The 22,922-nt window shown below is 41.3% G+C and overlaps 1 protein-coding gene across 2 annotated transcripts; it reads right to left on the minus strand.

Annotated features, from left to right (window-relative positions):
• Positions 1 to 414: 414 nt before the first annotated feature.
• LOC112252094 (multidrug and toxin extrusion protein 1-like) lies at positions 415 to 18,453 on the minus strand. Of its 2 annotated transcripts, none has more exons than XM_024423039.2 (17): positions 18,094 to 18,453; positions 17,761 to 17,862; positions 17,442 to 17,510; positions 17,086 to 17,189; positions 10,490 to 10,532; positions 10,340 to 10,384; positions 8,754 to 8,851; positions 8,559 to 8,656; positions 7,796 to 7,909; positions 4,124 to 4,191; positions 3,480 to 3,588; positions 3,061 to 3,136; positions 2,831 to 2,900; positions 1,842 to 1,974; positions 1,653 to 1,747; positions 1,441 to 1,504; positions 415 to 1,316 (listed from the first exon to the last, which is right to left on the minus strand). In XM_024423039.2, the coding sequence occupies exons 1-17, from the start codon at positions 18,268 to 18,270 to the stop codon at positions 1,102 to 1,104; spliced, it is 1,680 nt and encodes a 559-aa protein (XP_024278807.1). In that variant the 5' UTR covers positions 18,271 to 18,453; the 3' UTR covers positions 415 to 1,101. The 2 variants fall into 2 exon arrangements, with proteins under 2 accessions (XP_024278807.1, XP_024278806.1); XM_024423038.2 differs by having other exon boundaries at positions 417 to 1,316; positions 17,086 to 17,234; positions 18,094 to 18,449.
• Positions 18,454 to 22,922: the final 4,469 nt, after the last annotated feature.

The raw sequence follows: 22,922 nt of genomic DNA on the forward strand, positions 1-22,922 counted from the left end.
TTGTTAACTGGCTGCCTAGTTAAATAAAGGTTCAAAAAATGACAATTAGCCTATCAGAAGCTTCTAAAGCCGTGACATAATTTCCCATGCTGTTTAAAGGCAGTCCACTTCGTGCATGTACATTTCTGACCCACTGGAATTGTGATACAGTGAAATAATCTGTAAACAAAAATTACTTTTGTTATGCCCAAAGTAGATATCCTAACTGATTTGCCAAAACTATAGTTTGTTAAGACATTTGTGGAGTGGTTGAAAAAAAACAAGTTTTAATGACTCCGACCTAAGTGTGTGTAACCTTCCAACTTCAACTGTAAATACATAGTACACATTCGTATGCTATGCGTCGTCAATGTTATAGAATGTGTCAATTATAACGAAGTCGTGTAACTTGCAGCTTGCAAACAATATTTTGTAAGAATCACTTTAATATTTGAAACAATTGATAGTAATACATGTGTATTTAGATCTGTTAAAGAATGCAAACAAGTTCATCAAAATGACATTTGCTGATGTAATCAATCAGTACACTCAACAATTTTATGTTTTTGATGAGGCGCATATATATATATATTTATATTTTTGCAAATGTACATCGCTCAATATGCAAATATGTACTACAGCCCACAACTAAGTGGACAAACTGTATGGTCCGGGTCCATTTCTTCAAAGCAATCACATGACAACGGTGACTGACCACAGTGACCAGCGCTGATGTTTGGTCTTTTGCCAGGGACAAACATTGCATTTTATGTTTTTATTTTAGTTTCATGAATCAACTTCACAGCAGGGCCACAATCTGGTGAGAGAAATAAGAGTGGAGACAGACCCCACCGCTTGTCTATGGACACAATGCATAACATAGCCGACTAACCAAGCTGTCGTAGCAGAAGATCATTATTAAGTTGAACGATATCAATAACCTTTATAAACATTCCTTGTGTGGAAATCTCCCTGAAACATGCAATAATGTTGGATTAGTTTCAGGTTTTATATTAAAAGGCACATTTCTGGCTCATTATTACTGCCAGGTTACTGATAGCACACAAGAAATGTGGTTGAAATAATAAAGGCCAACTAGGTTTAAAGCTTGTGTGAGTATGTCTATGCAAGTTGTGTGTTTGTTGCATTAGGGAATAAAAGTGGTAATGTGGGCTTGGGGGGCAACGTAACAGTCAGCAGCTGGTTGGTGACGATTCCAATGGCGAGGATGAGCAGCATGATGACCACAGCCAAGCCACGCCGAAGAACCAGATGCCTGACAGACAGAACTACACCCACCGTACTCAACTCATTGGTCAAAAGGGTCTGGTACGAGCCTATGAGGAGACAGAGGGGAATGGAAAGATTGGGTTAGAAGACAAGGAAATGCAGCTTCATTGTTTCTTTAAGGGCTGGTGTGCATGGTTGACTTTGCACAAGTTAAAGTGTTCCTGTAAATACCCAGAGTCTTATCCAGACAAGGAGCGTTCTCTTTAAGGCTCTGCACTCCTGCCCTCACCAGCGCCTGACAAAAAAAAAAAAAAAAAAACAGTATGCATCACTGACAAACAATCCACATGTATTATTGTCAGAAGTATAACATTGGTTCAGTAAAGACGGTAAAACAATTTCAAAACAGGATGAAAAGAAAGGTTAGAAGAGGGTCTGCTTACTTCGTAGGTGGTTTGTTTCCAGTTGAGTTTACATATGTAGACAATAAGGAAAATAGCGTGCAGGATGCTACATAGGAAGAACCCGATCCTAAATCCTGAGAGAAATGGGCAATATGACCATGTGAGAAAAGGTTACACTGTACATCACAATGATGGGTTATTGTAGTCTCCAAATGTCTAATGCCTTACCTAATATGCACATTTTGAAGGGAAACATAAGAGACACTGCAATGGGCAGGCCTATAATGTAGTAACCAACCAGGTAGGACACAGCACCAACCATCTGTTTTCCTGCTACCCTTACAACGCCACCCATCAACACCTGTAGAAACACCCAGAAGGCTTTACTTCGCTTCCCAAGGAGGAAAAGGCCCTGTTATATGTGCATACACAGGTAACTGCCAAAATAATAAAAACATTGGGCCACCACGAGCTGCCAAAAGAGCTTCAAAGCGCCTTAGCATAGCTTCTACAAGGGTCTGGAATGCCATTGGAGGGATACGACACCATTATTCCAGGAGAAATTCCATCATTTTAAGTTTTGTTGATGGTGGTGTAAAATGCTGTCACAGGCGCCGCTCCAGAATCTTCCATAAGTGTTCAATTGGGTTGAGATCGGGTGATTGAGACAGCCATGGCATATGGATTACATCATTTTCATGCTCATCAAACCATTCAGTGATCACTTGTGCCCTGTGGATAGGGGGATGGACATTTTGTCCACTCCCATCAGGATAGAAATTATTCGCCATAGGTCGAAGGTGATCACTCAGAATGGCTGTGTAATTATTGGCATTCACCTTGAGGGGTTGAGTGGACCTACTCAAGGGTTTCCTTTATTTTGGCAATTACCTTTAGATTTGTCTAACCATAAAAAAAAAAAATAGGGGGGGTTGTGGGGTAACACATGACGAGAGATGAAGGGGTTTCAAAGCTCAATGATCATGTGCACAAAATGATGAGTCCTCTGAATCACTGATTAGACCAGTTATTTTCTAGGCTGTAGTTGATTGCATCAATATACTGTACACCTCAAGCCTATCCACCACGACATGCAATGGGAGGTGATAATTGTGGACTTACATCCTAATTGGAGTAACGATTCAGTCACCAACCAAGCAAGTCAATGAGTGTAAAGATGTACAATTGGCTTATAGCTGAAGCAGTGCTGCCCTCACCGCTATGGCATCGAATACATGGTGGAAGGCATACAACAGTAAAAGCGGAGCTGCCTTTTTAATAACATCCCTGAGAGAGAGAGAGAGAGAGAGAGAGACGGTTAGTGAATAAGTATACCCAGAGCCCATTACACACATTTATCAATACACAGTAACATAGCCACAGCTGAAGACCTTGCAGGACTACGTCATCCGTCATTGGCCCAGCGGCAGCCCCCAGCTCTACTCACTGGTCCTGGGTGAAGATGTATCCTAGCACGTCTTTAGTCAACCCAAGGATAATGGCAATGACGAGGGAAACTGTGACTGGGACAGAGCACAAGTAGCAAACAGGCTCATTTAGAAAATAAAAAGTTTATGGCTGGGATGTTTAGTTGAACTTTTACACCAGCTGGTTAGAATATAGCATCAAGGGCGAGACAAACACCAAATCTGACAAACTACCTAACAATTGCGATTCAGCTGACAATGAAGTTACAACAAGAAGAGGGTGTCCGAGTTAAAGAAGTTACTAATCAGGCAAAAGATTTTCAAACTATCCTTGTTTTTTTTAACTGAAAATGTGTGAGGTGGCTAATTGCCGTTGGCCTTAGTTATCGTTAGTTAGTAGAAGTTCGTGTGTAGCCAGGGAGCAGGGGTGGGCTCTTACATGCACAGATGAAGGAGACCTTGCCAGACAGCTTGGCCTGCTCTGTGTTCCCAGCACCCAGAGCATTCCCCATACGCACATTGGCAGCAACAGCAAACCCTAGAGGAAACTTGTGTGAGAAAGAGATTTTTTTAAATTATTTAATTCATGCAACTCTCAACCAGTTGTAAATGCAAATAAGTTGACATGATAGCAAGAAAGTGGCAATAAATGAGGCCTTTTTTCTTCTTCCCCAGTCAGATTAAAATTGTGGATAGCATTTTTAATGTCTCTGCTTGCTATTTGAAAGAAGTTGCCAACTAGAGCTAGCGCAATGACTGGAAATGTATGGTATCTGCTAGCATATACACAGACTTCCATGTACTGGCTCACAAAACTACCTCGAACTCACATCATACACAGATATAAAAATGGTATCCACTAGTTCATCCAACTCTGGTGAGTAGAGAAAGGGCCTCATTGCCAGAATCCCGAAGTATCCGTTTAAAAAAAAAAGGTGCAGTCCGAGATCTTAAGCACTTACGAATTCGCAACATATACGAAATGGATGATGTCGAACACCATTTTTCAGCGACCCGTTTTGGTTAATGAGCACTACTTTCAAAACTACTGGCTGAAATTACAGAGCATCCCTTTAAGTTTACCATAAATGTGATGCTGGACACCTGGTAGAGGGCTGACATAGCTCCCAGCTCAGCTTCACCGATAAAACCTGGAGAAATCTGAATGTGAGGAATTGTCAACATAACTAGTATATTTTCAATATGCTAAAAGTTGAAAGTGAAATACAGGAAAACGCTCACAAAAAACTTAAATGCATTTGAAGCACTAATATACTTTACCGGTTTATGCCGACAAGGGTTGACACCACTTTTATCTTTAAATAAACAGTCATCTTAAAAAGTAACTGTCCACTGTTTCCAGACTATGAAATATGACCAATAATTACAATGTGTGTGAAATAAATAAAAAAATTGGAAGGAAAACTAAATATGGTGTGGGCGTATACCAGTCAATCGAAATATTAAATGAGAGTAGACCCTGATTTGCAAGCTCATTCTCCTCAGCAGTTTGACATTCTAGGTTTCAAAAATGCTTGCTATTTCCTCAATCTGTTTGAGACAAGTTTTTGAAGTGTTCCCTCTTCAATTCATGCTTTGTCCACAAATACGATTATAGGACAAGTCAACAACATTATTTGGGTTAACAGAAAATTAACTTTAAAAGTATGATTCACTGGACAGTTAATTTAATACTTTCTGAACATAACTAAATGTTGCTGTGACTGGTTCTGTGAAAATTCCTGTTTGTTTCTCCCCCTCCCTTTTAGGTGCGTGCATATAAAAACACACACACAGTTCCCTTCGGAAAGTATTCAGACCCCTTGACGTTTTCCACATTTTGTACATTACAGCCTTATTATAAAATTGATTAAATAAAACAATTCTCAGCAATCTACACACAATACCGCATAATGAAAAGGTGAAAACAAGTTTAGAAAATTTTGCAAATGTATTAAAAATAAAACAAAAATACATTTACATAAGTATTCAGACCCTTTGCTACGAGACTCAATTGAGCTCCTGCTTCCATTGATCATCCTTGAGATGTTTCTACAATTTGGTTGGAGTCCTGTGGTAAATTCAATTGAATGGACATGATTTGGAAAGGCGCACACACACAGCTGTCTATATAAAAAGGTCCCACAATTGACAGTGTATGTCAGAGCAAAAACCAAGCCACGAGATCGAAGGAATTGTCTGTAGAACTCCTAGACAGGATTGTGTCGAGGCAAAGGTCTTGGGAAGGGTACCAAAAAACATTCTGCAGCATTGAAGATCCCAAGAACACAGCGGCATCCATCATTCTTCAATGGAAGAAGTTTGAAACCACCAAGACTCTTCCTAGAGCTGAGCAATCAGGGGAGAAAGGCCTTGGTCAGGCAGGTGACCAAGAACCCGATGGCAATCTGGCAGAGCTCCAGAGTTCCTCTGTGGCGATGGGTGAACCTGCCAGAAGGACAGCCATCTCTGCAGCCCTCCACCAATTAGGTCTTTATGGTGAGTGGCCAGACAGAAGCCCCTTAGAGACATGACAGCCCGCTATGAGTTTGTCAAAAGGCACCTAAGGGACTCTCAGACCATGAGAAACAAGATTATCTGCTCTGATGAAACTCTTTGGCCTGAATGTCAAGCGTCCTGTCTGGAGGAAACTTGGCACCATCCCTACGGTGAAATATGGTGGTGGCAGCATCATCATGTTTTGGGGATGTTTTTCAGCGGCAGGGACTGAGAGACTAGTCAGGATCAAGGCAAAGATGAACAGAGCAAAGTACAGAGAGATCCTTGATGAAAACCTGCTCTAGAGCACTCAGGTCCGCAGACTGGGGCAAAGGTTCAACTTCCAACAGGACAATGATCCTAAGCACAGTCAAGGCAACGCAGGAGTGGCTTCGGAACAAGTCTCTGAATGTCCTTGATTGGCCCAGCACAGAGCCCGGACTTGAATCCGATCAAACATCTGTGGAGAGACCTGACAATAGCTGTGCAGCAACGCTCCCCATCCAACCCGACAGAGCTTGAGAGAATCTGCAGAGAAGAATGTGAGAAACAGGTGTGCCAAGCTTGTAGCGTCATACCCAAGAAGACGAGGCTGTAATCGCTGTCAAAGGTGCTTCAACAAAGTACTGATTAAAGGGTCTGAATACTTAATTTATAAAATCAACTTGAATATTATATTTAAGAAACATTTCTAAAAACCTGTTTTTGTTTTGTCATTATGGGGGATTGTGTGTAAATTGATGAGGGGAAAAAAAACTATTTAAATCGATTTTAGAATAAGGCTGTAACCTAACCAAATGAGGAAAAAGTCAAGTGGTCTGAATACTTTCCAAAGGCACTGTGTGTGTGTATACACACACGTTAAAGTGTTAAATCAAAATATATTTTATATTTGAGATTCTTCAAATAGCCACCCTTTCCCTTGACAGCTTTGCACACTCTTGGCATTCTCTCAACCAGCTTCACCTGGAATGCTTTTCCAACTGTCTTGAAGGAGTTCCTACATATGCTGCACACTCGTTGGCTGCTTTTCCGACTCATCCCAAACCATCTCAATTGGGTTGAGGTCAGGGGATTGTGGAGACCAGATCATTTGATGCAGCACTCCATCACTCTCCTTCTTGGTCAAATAGCCCTTACAGTCTGGAGGTGTGTTGAAAATCAAATGCTAGTCCCACTAAGCGCAAACCAGATGGGATGGTGTATTGCTGCAGAAAGCTATGGTAGCCATGCTGGTTAAGTGTGCCTTGAAATCTAAATAAAGTCACAGACAGTGTCACCAGCAAAGCACCCCCACACCATAACACCTCCTTCATGCTTTATGGTGGGAAATACACATGCAGAGATCATCCATTCACCCACACTGCGTCTCAAAGACAGTGACTGGAACCAAAAATCACCAATTTGGAATCCAGAACAAAGGACAAATTTCCACCAGAATGATGTCCATTGCTCTCCTAGTGTGCTTTAGTAATGTTTCATTGCAGCAATTCAACCATGAAAGCCCGATTCACACAGTTGATTAGATGTGTCTGTTACTTGAACTTTGAAGCATTTATTTAAGCTGCAATTTCTGAGGCTGATAACTATGAAAGTATCCTTTGCAGCAGAGGTAACTCTGGTTCTCCCTTTCCTGTGGAAGTCCTCATGAGAACCAGTTTCATCATAGCGCTTGATGGTTTTTGCAAAAGCACTTGAAGAAACTTTAAACGTTCTAAATGTTCTGTATCGACTGTCCTTCATGTCTTGATGGACTGTAATGATGGACTGTCGTTTCTCTTTGCTTATTTGAGCTGTTCTTGCCATAATATGTACTTGGCATTTTACCAAATAGGGCTATCTTCTATACACCAACCCTACCTTGTCGTCACAACACAACTGATTGGCTCAAATGCATTCAGAAGGAAAGTAATCCACAAATGAACTTAACAAGGCATACCTGTTAATTGAAATTAATTCCAGGGGACCACCTCATGAAGCTGGTTGAGATAATGCCAAGAGTGTACAAAGCTGTCATCAAGGCAAAGAGTAGCTACTTTGAAGAACCTTGAATATCATTTATTTGTTTAACACTTTTTTGGTTACTACATGATTCCATGTTTTATTTCATAGTTTTGATGTCTTCACTACTATTCTACAATGTAGAAAATAGTACAAAAAACACAACCTGGAATGAATAGGTGTGCTGTGTATGCATATATTTTTTTAACAAAACATGGTAGTTCTGAAGGTAAATGCCCGAATGTGATCCCTGACCTGCCATGAATACTCCAATCTCATAGGTCCACCACTCCAGACACATCATGAGCATGCTGGGAACAGCCAGGTAGAGGAAAGGCCCCCACTCTTGCAGGCAGTCACGTGACCAGCCTGGGGGTCAAAGGGACAGGGTACGGTGACATTTAGTTGACAGCAGGGTAAACAAACACTGGTTCACACATTACGATTTCGACTGCCTGTCATCAGATTGGCACATCAATATTAAAATATCAGTCACTGTCAATTAAGTATCGTAATTGTACACATGGTTTGGGGGGTGTTAAACAGCTCCTGTAATCATGAAAATACCAAGTGACCAAGAGAAAATATATTTTAATCATTTCTATTCACAAGTACACTTACAGTGGGGCAAAAAAGTGTTTAGTCAGCCACCAATTGTGCAAGTTCTCCCACTTAAGTCAAAAATACGAGGCCTGTAATTTTCATCATAGGTACACTTCAACTATGACATACAAAATAAGAAAAAAAAAAAAATCCAGAAAAATCACATTGTAGGATTTTTAATGAATTTATTTGCACAATTGGTGGCTGACTAAATACATTTTTGCCCCACTGTATATATCACTCGCTTCAGCAATTAGCAATGTCTGACTACAGTTGGTTAGATGGTTCCCCATCTATATGACATGATCTAAAACTAACCACATCAATATCAACCTTGTCCCCTGGCTATTGTGCAAAGCAATATATTGACTTTCATCACATCAATACAAACTGAATTCAGAGGTCAGGGACTCACCGTCCCAGGTGGCTTTGTGCAGCCCTCTCCATAGGATGTACACATAGATGACTATAGCCAAGGTGTACTGGGAGATGGTGTTAGCAGCTGCAGAGCCCCTGTGATGGAGAGGATGAAAGTGGAGGGGTGACCGCCATCTCTCATGTTTTTTTTGATATGGCTGTATGACAACGTTTTTTTATAAATGTAACTCACGCCACGCCCAAGTTGAGTTGATAGAGGAAGGTGTAGTTGGTGATCGCATTTAGAAGGTTCCCCACCACTCCAGTTATCACCTGGGGCCATATGATACCCTGTCGGAAAAATACAGTCTCAACGGCAGGACAACATTGTTCTTACAATGTCACAGTGGGCGTTGGAACAGATGGGTATTCTACAAAGCATAATCAATCAGTTAGCCAGCTAACTTCTTATAAAACAGTTCATTTTCTGGATCATTAAGAAAGCCAAACAGATACGTGGTTTTGGTTGTTGAGTCAGTAGGCACGTTTCCATTGACCCAGGTTTATTTGACAACAGAAATGGAACAAAAAAATCTTTGCGACATGTGTAATGGAATGTCAGATATAAAATAATGCGGGGGAACATGATGTCACCACATTTAATTCTAAATGCCTACCGCTTGCTAAATACATTTTTTTTTCATAAAGATTGTCCTGACTTTCAAGAATGCCTGAATTGCTTTGCCTTGCTGGCAAGTTTCACCATACAATTATTTCAGATCTACGGGAATTTCACCATAGCACAGACTGTGGCGATACGTCGGCACATAAGAATATGGCACATTTTTGTTAATTATTGCATTCTATCCATGCTGGCTTTCGCAGGATACCTGAGACAGGTTGGAACACGCAATTTGCCCAAATGGATAATGGAAACACTAACTACTACATGAATTTTTTGTTTTGTTTTTGTGTGCAACATTACATCTAGCTGTTTTTAAATCAACACAAGCTAGTGCAAAACAAACAAATCCTAGCAGGCAATTGTCGCATCTATTTTCTATGCAAACCTTCTAAATGTCAACAAAACAAATTAAATAAGCACTGGACAATGTTAACAGATAGAGACCATGCCCATTTCAAGCTTATCTTACTAAAAACAAAACATTTATTTCAGAATATTCAGGCAAGTTAACTGGCCAACTCCTTAACAAATGGATCACTAGTCACTTTAAAACAATGTCACCCTAAATAATGCTTACATATCTTACATTACTCATATCACATGTATTTCATACCATCTACTGCACCGTGCCTATGCCGCTCGGCCATCGCTCATCCATATACTTATATGTACATATTCTCATTCACCCCTTTAGATGTGTGTATTAGGTAGTTGTTGGGAATTGTTATTCACTACACTTGCATTAACATCTGCTAACTATGTATGTGACCAATCAAATTTGATTTGCTTCTGCTTTGTAGTATACCCCTCAGATCTCATAAGCTCAGAGGGTGGGCACACGGTGTTCCCATTTCATTTCCCCCTCAAAAGGATGTAAAATAACCATAACATTTAAAATAGACGTCATGTAATCCAAAACAAGTAAGGAATACTTCCGCTCGCAAGTGCATCAAGTACAACGCATTTTGGTGCCATTTATTTTAACTTAATATAAAAATCGCTGTCAATTGTTGTGAGTAATACACACAAGCATATATACTAGACAATGAGGATGGAATGGGAAAACGGTGGCCTAACCTCGCCCACTGATTGGTCTGTTGGGTCCCAGTCGCAACCACAATGACAAACAAGTTCTATTGAAACGCATACAGCACCTGGTTTTGAAGGTATCTTCCTTGCAGCTGATACATGAAACATGCCTGTGGAGACACTGCAGCCATGAGATTCACATGCAGATCTTAAATCAGTAGGATGAGCCAACACTTTGTAGAATTCTGTAAGAACTACGGGCTTTGTTAACTCACTGGCAGAGCAGGCATGAAGATCCTCACATAGAGTTGAGTAAGCCTGAGGGACACACAAAATAAATACCATCTAATGAACATGCAGGAGCAAACCGTCATCTCAGTGTTTCCCCTATATTCATTTAGCAGCGGTGTCGCACTCCAAAAAATATTTAATAGAAATAATATATACACATATGAATAGAATGTTTGGGATTGCAAAACATGTTCAGTGTAAACTTAAACCAGAAAGTACTGTATGTTGATAACATAAAATGGCGCAACATACAGTATTTACAGTTGAAGTTGGAAGTTTACTTCCACTTAGATTGGAGTCATTAACTTTTTTCATCCACTCCACAAATTTCTTGTCAACAAACTATAGTTTGTTTGTGCAAGTACTTTGTGCATGACACATGTAATTTTTCCAACAATTGTTTACAGACAGATTATTTCACTTAATCACAATTCCAGTGGGTCAGAAGTTTATATACACTAAGTTGACTAAGCTGTTTAAGCTTGGAAAATTCCAGAAAATGATGTCATGGCTTTAGAAGCTTCTGATTGACTCATGATGTCAATTAGCCTATTGGATGTGTACCTGTGGATGCATTTCAAGGCCTACCTTCAAACGCAGTGCCTCTTTGCTTGACATCATGGGAAAATCAAAAGAACTCGGCCCTAATACATCAAAAAATAATAATTGTAGACCTCCACAAGTCTGGTTTATCCTTGGGAGCAATTTCCAAACACCTGAAGGTACCACGTTCATCTGTACAAACAATAATACGCAAGTATAAACACCATGGGACCACGCAGCAGTCATACCGCTCAGGAAGGAGACACATTCTGTCTCCTAGAGATGAACGTACTGTGGTGTGAAAAGTGCAAATCAATCCCAGAACAGCAAAGGACCTTGTGAAGATGCTGGAGGAAACAGGTACAAAAGTATCTATATCCATAGTAAAACGAGTCCTATATCGACATAACCTGAAAGGCCACTCAGCAACGAAGAAGCCACTGCTCCAAAACCACCATAAACATTTTTTTTTTAAAGACTAAAATTTGTCCACGGGTTTGATGAAATAGAATTGTTTGGCCATAGTTATGTTTGGAGGAAAAAGAAAAATTTGTGGGAGGAACTGAAAAAGTGTCTGCGAGCAAAGAGGCCTACAAACCTGACTCAGTTACACCAGCTCTGTCAGGAGGAATTGGCCAACATTCACCCAACTTATTGTGGGAAGCTTGTGAAAGGCTACCCAAAACATTTGACCAAAGTTAAACAATTTAAAGGCAATGCCACCAAATACTAATTGAGTGCATGTAAACTTCTGACCCACTGGGAATGTGATGAAAGAAATAAAAGCTGAAATCATTCTCTACTATTATTCTGACATTTCATATTCTTAAAATAAAGTGGTGATCCTAACTGACCTAAGACAGGGATTTTTTTTTTTATACTAGGATTAAATGTTAGGAATTGTGAAAAACGGAGTTTAAATGTATTTGGATAAGGTGTATGTAAACTTCCGACTTAACTATATAAGATCATATTTGACAAATAACCAAAATGAAAACTAGACAGAATCAAAAATTCAATAAATGGCATGGGACCCACACTGATTTTGTCACTCAGAGCATAAAAATATGGCAATATGGAATTGTAAGAAATGAGCTTTAAAACTGAAATAGTTTTATCTCAGACCCTTGACAAAATGTGTAGGGTTGCAGGAAATCAGGAAAATATTGGCCGTGTGAGAGGATCAAAATGACAGCAGGTCGACTTCCGACTGACTGAGCTACAAAATCACCTTGCATCCTAAATAACGACTAATTACTGGTAGATCAGTCAGTCACAATTGACCTATGATACATTGCTGTTAAAACGAGAGGTCGACCGATTATGATTTTTCAACGCCGATACCGATTATTGGAGGCCCAAAACAAGGCCGATACCGGTTATTGGAGGACCAAAAAAGGACGCTGCCGATTAAATCGGCCGATTTATTTATAATAATGACAATTACAACAATACTGAATGAACACTTATTTTAATACCTCAATAAAAATAAATTTAGCCTCAAATAAATAATGAACCATGTTCAATTTGGTTTAAATAATGCAAAAACAAAGGGTTGGAGAAGTAAAAGTGCAATATGTGCCATGTAAAAAAGCTAACGTTGTAGTTCCTTGCTCAGAACATGAGAACATATGAAAGCTGGTGGTTCCTTTAAACATGAGACTTCAATATGCCAAGGTAAGAGGTTTTAGGTTGTAGTTATTATAGGACTATTTCTCTCTATACCATTTGTATTTCATTAACCTTTGACTATTGGATGTTCTTCTAGGCACTATAGTATTGCCAGTGTAACAGTATAGCTTCCGTCCCTCTCCTCACCCCTACCTGGGCTCGAACCAGGAACACATCGACATCAGCCACCCTCGAAGCAGAGTTACCCATCGCTCCACAAAAGCAGCGGCCCTTGCAGAGCAAGGGGAATAACTACTCCAAGTCTCAGAGCGAGTGACGTTTGAAACGCTATTAGCACACCGAGCTAACTAGCTAGCCATTTCACATCGGTTACACCAGCCATTAGGCTGATAGGCTTGAAGTCATAAACAGCACTGTGCTTGCGAAGAGCTGCTGGCAAAATGCACAAAAGTGCTGTTTGAATGAATGCTTATGAGCCTGCCTACCATCACTCAGTCAGACTGCTCTATCATATCAGACTTAATTATAACACACAGAAATACGAGCCTTTGGTCATTCCTATGGTCGAATCCGGAAACTATCATTTAGAAAACAGAACATTTATTATTTCAGTGAAATACGGAACCGTTATGCATTTTATCTAACGGGTGGCATCCCTAAGTCTAAATATTCTTGTTACATTGTACAATCTTCAATGTTATGTCATAATTACGTACAATTCTGGCAAATTAGTTCACAATGAGCCAGGCTGCCCAAACTGTTGCATATTCCCCGACTCTGCTTGCAATGAACGCAAGAGAAATGACACAATTTCACCTGTTTATTATTGCCTGCTAACCTGGATTTCTTTTAGCTAAATATGCAGGTTTAAAAATATATACTTCTGTGTATTGATTTTAATAAAGGCATTGGTGTTAATGGTTAGGTACAGTCGTCCAACGATGCGCTTTTGTTAAATATCCCCCAGCGTTGCATCGATTATATGCAACACAGGACACGCTAGATAAAATAGTAATATCATCAACCATGTGTAGTTAGAACTAGTGATTATGATTGATTGTTTTTTATAAGATAAGTTTAACGCTAGCTAGCAACTTGCCTTCTAACGCATTCGCGTAACAAGCAGGCTCCTCGTGGAGTGCAATGAGAGGCAGGGGGTTAGAGCGTTGGATCCCCGAGCTGATAAGGTGAAAATCTGTCGTTCTGCCCCTGAACGAGGCAATTAACCCACCATTCCTAGGCAGTCATTGAAAATAAGAATGTGTTCTTAACCGACTTGCCTAGTTAAATAAAAAGGTATTTAAAAAATCAACTTAAAATCGGCACCCAAAAATACAGATTTCCGATTGTTATGAAAACTTGAAATTGGCCCTAATTAAATCAGCCATTCCGATTAATCGGTCGACCTCTAGTTAAAACCCTCTCAAACACGGTCTTTGTCTCTGCAACCACAACATTAAACATGGAGAAACCGGATACATGCTCGCCAAAGAACTTGACAGTAAACTAGTAAATGCAATTAAGTTAACCAAAAGTTCTTTATCATGAGTGTTATGCAGTTTGTGAGCTCTCCAAACAAACTTTCCACTTGGAGAATGGTATGAATGTATATTATATACATTGAGCGTCTTCTGCGAATTGAACAAAATACATTGGTAACTTTTTTTTGTGGGGCGGGTCCCTTGACTTCCATGAATACACGCCACTGCTCGGGCATTATCAATTCAATGTCAGTCAATGTCAGAATGAAAACCTCACACACCCCATGATCGGGCAGGACCCTGTAGGAACAGCAGGAAAGATGTCATCCAACATGGTGTCCTCACCAGGGCCCAACTAGTAAACTTGACCCACCCTAATAAATAAAGTTACAGGTGGAGTAGTATCACATTATTAACTTACCCTATCACAAAGATTCGAAGCGTTTTACCCCCTGCTTTTTATGGGAGCCCAAAGGAGTCATACCCAACTGTGCTGACACAGCATATCTTGTGCTTCACGGAGACACCATCAACATACAGCTGGCTGGTTATACCCTGACCGGCAGCACAGAACAGCGGCGTCTGGTAAGACAAGGGGCGGCGGACTATGTATTTTTGTAAATAATAGCTGGTGCACGATATCTAAGGAAGTATCGAGCTATTGCTCACCTGAGGTAGAGTATCTCATGATAAGCTGTAGACCACACAATCTACCTAGAGAGTGTTCATGTGTATTTTTCATAGCTGTATATATACCACCACAGTCAGAGGCTGGCACCAAGACAGCATTGAATGAGCTGTATTCCACCATAAGCAAACAATAAAACACTCACCCAGAGGCGGCGCTCTTAGTAGCAAGGACTTTAATGCAGGGAAACTTAAATCTGTTTTACCAAATTTCTATCAGCATGTCAAATGTGCAACCAGAGGGAAAACTCTGGACCACCTTTACTCGACACACAGAGACACATACAAAGCTCTACATTTGGCAAATCTGACCATAATTCTATCCACCGGATTCCTGCTTACAAACAAGTGACCTATATATTCCAGATAAATAAAGAAGTGGTCAGATGAAGCAGATGCTAAGCTACAGGACTGTTTTGCTAGCACAGACTGGAATATGTTCTGGGATTCCTCCAATGGCATTGAGGAGTACACCACATCAGTCATTGGCTTCATCAATAACGTTGTCCCCACAATGACCGTACGTACATACCCCAACCAGAAGCCATGGATGACAGGCAACATTCGCACTGAGCTAAAGGCTAGAGCTGCCGCTTCCAAGGAGGGGGACTCTAACCCGGAAGCTTATAAGAAATCCTACTATGCCATCAAAAAGGCAAAGCATCAATACAGGACTAAGCTTGAATTGTACTACACCAGCTCTGACGCTCGTCGGATGTGGCAGGGCTTGCAAACCATTAGACTACAAAGGGAAGCACAGCCGAGAGCTGCCCAGTGACACGAGCCTACCACGCGAGCTAAACTATTTCTATGCTCGCTTTGAAGCAAATAACACTGAAACATGCACGAGAGCACCAGCTGTTCCGGAACCCTAGACCCACTCCAATTTGCATACCGCCCCAACAGATCCACAGATAATGCAATCTCTATTGCACTCCACACTGCCCTTTCCAACCTGGACAAAAGGAACACCTATGTGAGAATGCTATTAATTGACTCCAGCTCAGCATTCAATACCAGTGTCTCAAAGCTCATCAATAAGCTAAGGACCCTGGGACTAAACACCTCCCTCTGCAACTGGATCCTAGACTTCCTGACGAGCCGTCCCCTGGTATTAAGGGTAGGTAACAACAGATCCGCTACGCTGATCCTCAACAAAGGGGCCCCTCAGGGGTGCGTGCTCAGTCCACTCCTGTACTCTCCGTTCACTCATGACTGCACGGCCAGACAGGCCTCCAACACCATCATTAAGTTTGCCGATGACAACAGCGGTAGGCCTGATCACCGACAACGACGAGCCAGCCTATAGGGAGGAGGTCAGAGACCTGGCCGTGTGGTGCCAGGACAACAACCTCTCCCTCAACGTGATCAAGAAAAAGGAGATGATTGTGGACTACAGGAAAAAAAGAGGATCGAGCACGCCCCCATTCTCATCGACGAGGCTGCAGTGGAGCAGGTTGAGAGCTTCAAGTTCTTTGGTGTCCACATCACCAACAAACTATCATGGTCCAAACACACCAAGACAGTCGTGAAGAGAATGACAAAACCTATTCCCCCCCAGGAGACTGAAAAGATTTGGCATGAGTCCTCAGATCCTCAAAAGGTTCTACAGCTGCACCATTGAGAGCATCCTGACTAGTTGCACCACTGCAACTGCTCGGCCTCCGACAACAACGCACAACAGAGGGTAGTGCATACGGCCCAGTAAATCACTGGGGCCAAGCTTCCTGCCACCCTGGACCCATACCAGACAGTGTCAGAGGAAGGCCCTAAAAATTGTCAAAGACTCCAGCCACCTTAGTCAGACTTCTCTCTGCTACCGCACGACAAGCAGTAGTGGAGCGCCAAGTCTAGGTCCAAGAGGCTTCAAAACAACCCCCAAGCCATAAGACTCCTTAACACCTAATCAAAATGGCAGGTCTGACGGCTTCAGAATGCCCTATATTAAAATGTGATCTCAGGTTCTCCTAATCAAAAAACTTTTTTTTTAAATGAGCATTCTAAATTCAGCCAGTACCTCGTCCTTATAATAAATGTTTTAATTATAATATCCAGTGTCGTTCCTACTAGAAACTTGACCAAGATATGAGATGTGACTGACAGTGAGCATGACCTGGAGACCTCTGGGCTCAGCCAGTACCAAATTCTTCTAATTAAAACTGTTTCTCCCATTTCACACCTACTTGGAACATAACCCAGGTATGGGATGTGACATAGTATGTGATAGTGGGGCTGACCTGGAGACCTCAGGGTTCTGATGGAAGGCCAGTAGGATTGGCTCTGTGTTGATGAGGAGAGCCCAGCAGGGGAAGCAGGACAGGAGCAGGATCAGAATCCCTCTCTGCACAATCACACCCACATACTTCAGATTGTTGCTTCCGAAAATCTACAGTCACATGGCAGAGATGGATTGACAGGATGAAGGTGCTGCTGATCTCAAGGATCATCCCTAATGATATGTTATCATTTTAGGTACAAAGTTAACATATTTGGGGTTAATTCCATTTGAATTACAGTCAATTCAGGAAGCTCCTTTGAAATTCCAATATTCTTAACCCCCCCCCCAAATTCATCAGTCAGTCATTCGCCTTACCTGAGAAATCAGTGTGTCGAAGGCTGATGCCAGCCCAGTGCCGATGGATATGCCTGTAATATTGACCACCTGTTGACATAGGGGCGAGATTCTGTCATGAGTTAAGATTACATGCATGCTGGTCAGAAGGCACATAATTGTTTTATTCATGAGCTCCTAGCTGTTCACCACACAAGGGACTTTGAGTGATTGCAGGTAAATGGTGATGTTTCTTGTGACTTGTATGAATTGCTTTTTCAGGAAGACAGTGATCTCAAAGCAAGCCATGGCTATTGGCTACACACCGTTCAGTTCAAAGTAGTCAAAGAGCTGCGCTTACCGAAGTGGCCAGAGTCACAGCTGCCAGCTCCGTTTTGCCTAAGTGTCCACAGAACACCGTACTAACAAAACTGATTAGCATGAGCATCAGCATGGAGATGAACTGAGGAAAAGGAGTTGTATCAATTTATTTATATGCTCCCTGGTTTTTAAATCAACAAGTCCCAATCACGTTCAACAACAACAGATACATAATCCGTGTTGTCATTATCAAAAGGAAACGTTGTAAAAGTACTATGGTACTCAATATCAAATAATACAAATAAAAAACTGTAGCCTAGAAAAAGTACACGAAGTGCATTTTAACACGTTTTTCTAGAAGTATCAAGCTTACCATTGGTAAAGCAAGTTTTAGAATTTCAACCATCTCTTCTATTTCGATTGACATCCATCTCCTTGCTCGACTGAAAGAGCCGCCTTCTGCAGGCAATTTAGATATGATGGAGCCATAAATGAGTGGATTACCGTTCGAGGCAGGGTCCACTGGGATACATGTTGTAATTTCTTCCATTTTACTACCGCACTGACCACAGCCTGTGAAGTGAAAACGTTTAGATCATTTTGCTGAGTTCAAATTATTGTTGCCGTTGGTACCAACAAAAACTGGGGTGCAATCATTTGTCCAAACATTTGCGTTTTGCAACGGAAACAAGTTCCTATTTAAATGCATCTAGGTCCCTCCCATTTTCCTTCCTAGAATACACCCCTATTTTCCCCCAGTTTCATCTGTTCGCTAATGAGTGTGTGTGACATTTTACTGGAGCTACAAACGGTCGGAACATGGTTTGTTCAAAAACAAGACATCATTGTATCTTTGTAGGCCTATGACGAAGGCCGTGCTGCCGAAACGCGCCGGAGTTTTGAAATCTTTGTTCCATTGAACATGCCATTAAAATAAAGGCATTTTAATTATATGAAGATTGCCTTGTTCCTGCTTGTTTGTTTTTTTAATGCTCGAACTCGAAAGAGTAGCAGCTTCGACCAGAAAGGGACATTGGTCTGTTTACACATCCTTAAACCGACCAAACGCGCCAGAATCCTTAGTTGCTGGCTGAAGCTTGATGAGGGGACTCAGGAGAGGTCGATCTCGTGAGTTCCAATGTCCACATTAACATATAGTCTACCTGTTGGGCAAAGACTGTCAAGACTGAGTGAGCGATCTGCTGAGTGTGTGTTATGTCAAGACAATTTGTTACAAAAACACTTGTATGCTAAATGAATGAGGATATACTTATGTAGGGCGTTATAACTATGCGTTGAAACTCTTACAATAAAGCCCTACAGGACTCCTGCAAGTCACCGCAATTCCTTCACAATGGCAAACTAATTCGGCAGGAATCCTGTATTACTTTTTCTAGGGGTGGGGGGGTGTTACATTATCTGTTGAATGTTACATTATCACTCAAAGTAAAGATTGAGTGACAGCCAGTTCGACAACAATGGTTTGCTGTCATGATCCTCCTCATCAATCTGGCAAGGAGCATTGACCTTGGCCATTATCAAGCTTTTATCTCTGCTTTATGTGTTTTTTATTATTACCTAAATGCTTAACAATTCAGAATGACGTTAGCTGATGGCGATTATGTCATAGAACAAAACGTATAAGATCTCCTAAGCCTGTGTTTTACCATATACCTTATTTCCTGAGTTGATCGAAAAACCCTACAAAAACTCCATACATTTTCCCAACGAACCATGGCGGAGTTAGTGCCTACAAAAAGACGCCATTGCTATTGCTCTCGATTGTGGGGAAGAAACTTGTGGGTGTGGCGTAGCGTTTGGCCCGAGCAAGGAGTCTGGGTAGCCAGGCAAGGCAGATACCTTAGTGGATTCGGCTATTTCAGACACACCCGTTGCTGACAGGTGCATAAAATTGAGCACACAGCCATGCAATCTCCACAGACAAACATTGGCTGTAGTATGTGGGCACCCCTTCAAAGTAGTGGATTCGGCTATTTCAGCCACAGCCGTTGCTGACAGGTGTATAAAATTGAGCACACTGACATGCAATCTCCATAGACAAACAGTGGTAGTATAATGGCATTACAGAAGAGCTCAGTGACTTTCAACGTGGCATCGTCATAGGATGCCACCTTTCCAACAAGTTCGTCAAATTTCTTCCCTGCTAGAGCAGTGCTGTTATTGTGAAGTGGAAATGTCTAGGAGCAACAACGGCTCAGCTGCGAAGTGGTAGGCCACACAAGCTCACAGAACGGGACCGCAGAGTGCTGAAGCGCGTAGTGTCCACGGTTACAACACTCATTACCGAGTTCCAAACTGTCTCTGGAAGCAACGTCAGCACAAGAACTGTTCATCAGGAGCTTCATGAAATGGGTTTCCATGGCCGAGCAGCCACAAGCAAGCCTTAATTGGCTGGAGTGGTATAAAGTTCGCTGCAATCGGACTCTGAAACAGTGTAAACGCGTTCTCTGTAGTGATGAATCACCATTTGGCAGTCCGAAGGACGAATCTGGGTTTGGCAGATGCCAGGAGAATGCTACCTGCCTGAATGCATAGTGACAACTATAAAGTTGGGTGGAGGAGGAATAATGGTCTGGGGCTTGTTTTTCATGGTTCTGGCTAGGCCCCTTAGTTCCAGAAAGGAAATCTTAACGCTACAGGCATACAATTACATTCTAGACGATTCTGTGCTTCCAACTTTGTGGCAACAGTTTGGGGAAGAACCTTTCCTGTTCCAGCATGACAATGCCCTCGTACACAAACCAAGGTCCATACAGAAATGTTTTTTGAGATCAGTGTGGAAGAACTTGATTGGACTGCACAGAGCCCTGACTTCAACCCCATCGAACACCTTTGGGATGAATTGGAACACCGACTGTGAACCAGGCCTACTTGGCCAACATCAGTAACTGGCTTCACTAATGCTCTTGTGGCTGAATGGTAACAAGTCCCCTCAGAAATCTCCGACATCTGGTGGAAAGCCTTCCCAGAAGAGTGGAGGCTGTTATGGCACGAAAGGGGGGGACAAACTCCATATTAATGCCCATGATTTTGGAATGAGGTGTTCGACAAGCAGGTGTCCACATACTTTTGGCCATGTAGTGTTCATGGCTGGTGAAAGACAGCTAAGCCTCATCCGCTGCACCACAGGGACATCTGCTGGACACACAGCTCAGTGGGAAACACTTATATGCACTGGCCTCACCTCTACCAGACAGACAGCTGGTGAACAATACTAGGGTAGATATGTCATTTTGTCAACAATGGAATACTTTTAACATAAAACCACAGGAGGTTAGTGGCACCTTAATTGGGGAGGACAGGCTCTTGGTATTGGCTGGAGCAGAATTAATGAAATGGTATCAAATACATCAAACGCATGGTTTCCATGTATTTTATGCCATTTCATTCACGCCGTTCCAGCCATTTTAATATGTGCCATCCTCCCACTGCATAAAACAGCAACCTCCACTGCATAAAACAACCTTCTTTGTTCCATTACATACTGTTGTTTTCACCTATCCTGCCTTTAGAGGAGGGAGACCAGTGTAATGATCTGCATGAGGTATTGGGGTCAGTATTTATCAGGAAGTGGAAACAGGTACTGTTTCAGTACTGTAAAACATATTACACCAATACAAGTCTCTGAGAAAATCTTCCACTGGAATGTTGGTGGAACATCTTTCTTTCATTTTCATTTTCTCTCTCAGGCTTTTGAGTTCAGGAAGTTATAGCCACCCCTGATGCAGAATGACAGACGCCTCTTTCTGTGTTCCAATCCTGATCCTGAGGGAAAAACACCAGACAGTCCTATCCACTGAACTAAACAGCCAGCAGACTATGATCAGCTGAAATTAGAAGGTAACAGAAAAGGTTATATGCCTACATGATAGGTACATCTCACAGACAGCATTAGGCAACACTCAGCCTTATTAGACAACTAAATAAGATTTACAAACTAGCCAAAAGCATGCCATTAACAACAATTGTATCTTCCACACCCACATTTACCCAAATGGCTAGTTTATTTAAAGACCCTCTTCCGTAATCCTTGTCTTTTGTCCAAGACTTCATCATGATTTAATCTCTGGCTAACACCGGCGGCACCTGCACCTGCATGCCGCCCGAGGGCTTCAGCCTCGTGTCTTCCTCATGTCCTAACTAACTAACTGGATTAATTACTGGAACCTATTGGGCACACCACATCATTTAAACATGGAATTTGGGTAATTTTTGGTTGAGACGTTGATCAATGAGATTTCAAGCTTTATCTGCCCACTTCAAAAAATAACCCAGAAGTTTCCCAATGCATTATCACTATGCTTCGAACCATCTGAAAAGCACAACCAAATTCCAATCTTTGTTACGCTTTCAACCATTTAAAAGCAAAACAAAGTTCAGATGGGAACACAATGTCAGACATTTGTATTTATACAATAACTTCATGTGTTATCTCTGTGCTTCATCTAATAGCAGAACCAAATGACCTGGATTGCAGTTGAGATTACATTAAAAGTACATGGTACAAGTGATCAATGCAGTTCGAGATTCTGTACAGATTAGTTGTGAAGACCTCCACTGACCTGTGACCTTTCATGCCATCTTGAACATGCACACTTTCTATGATTACATAAGACAAAAATAGTTACAGTAACTTCAAAATGTGGCCATGGATGTGTTACTCATTTTTATAATAAATGCTGTTACAGTAGTTTGTAAGATAGCCTTAACTTTAGACTAATTACTGTATTACTAAAGTAATATTGAATTGTTTGGTTGACAAAGCAACCAAATATCAATATTTTAAAGATATGTATCTAATGCTTGGATAGTTTCATCTGAGACACTTGCTTAATCCCATTCTTTAACTTTTATTTTTGGTTTAGTTGGAGATGTGAATCCAACATATAATTTGTTAACTTGTCGACAAGTAAATAGGCTATTTACTGTATTACAGAAGTGATATTGAATTGGGTTTCGTTGTCAACAGAACCAAATGTCAACATTCGAAGGAGATGTATTTTTTGTGCCACTGATTTAGTCTGGCATTAATTCCAGTTTGTTATGAAAAACAAATATATTGGATTCAGGTCTCCATCTCAACCTAAAATAAAAGTTAAAGAATTGGACTAAATCAAATTACAAATGGGAATTAAAGTCAGACTAAGTTAGTGGCACAGATGGAACTATCCAAGCAGAATA

This window comes from Oncorhynchus tshawytscha, linkage group LG06 (genome assembly GCF_018296145.1).
Source record: "Oncorhynchus tshawytscha isolate Ot180627B linkage group LG06, Otsh_v2.0, whole genome shotgun sequence".
Classification (NCBI taxonomy): domain Eukaryota; kingdom Metazoa; phylum Chordata; class Actinopteri; order Salmoniformes; family Salmonidae; genus Oncorhynchus; species Oncorhynchus tshawytscha.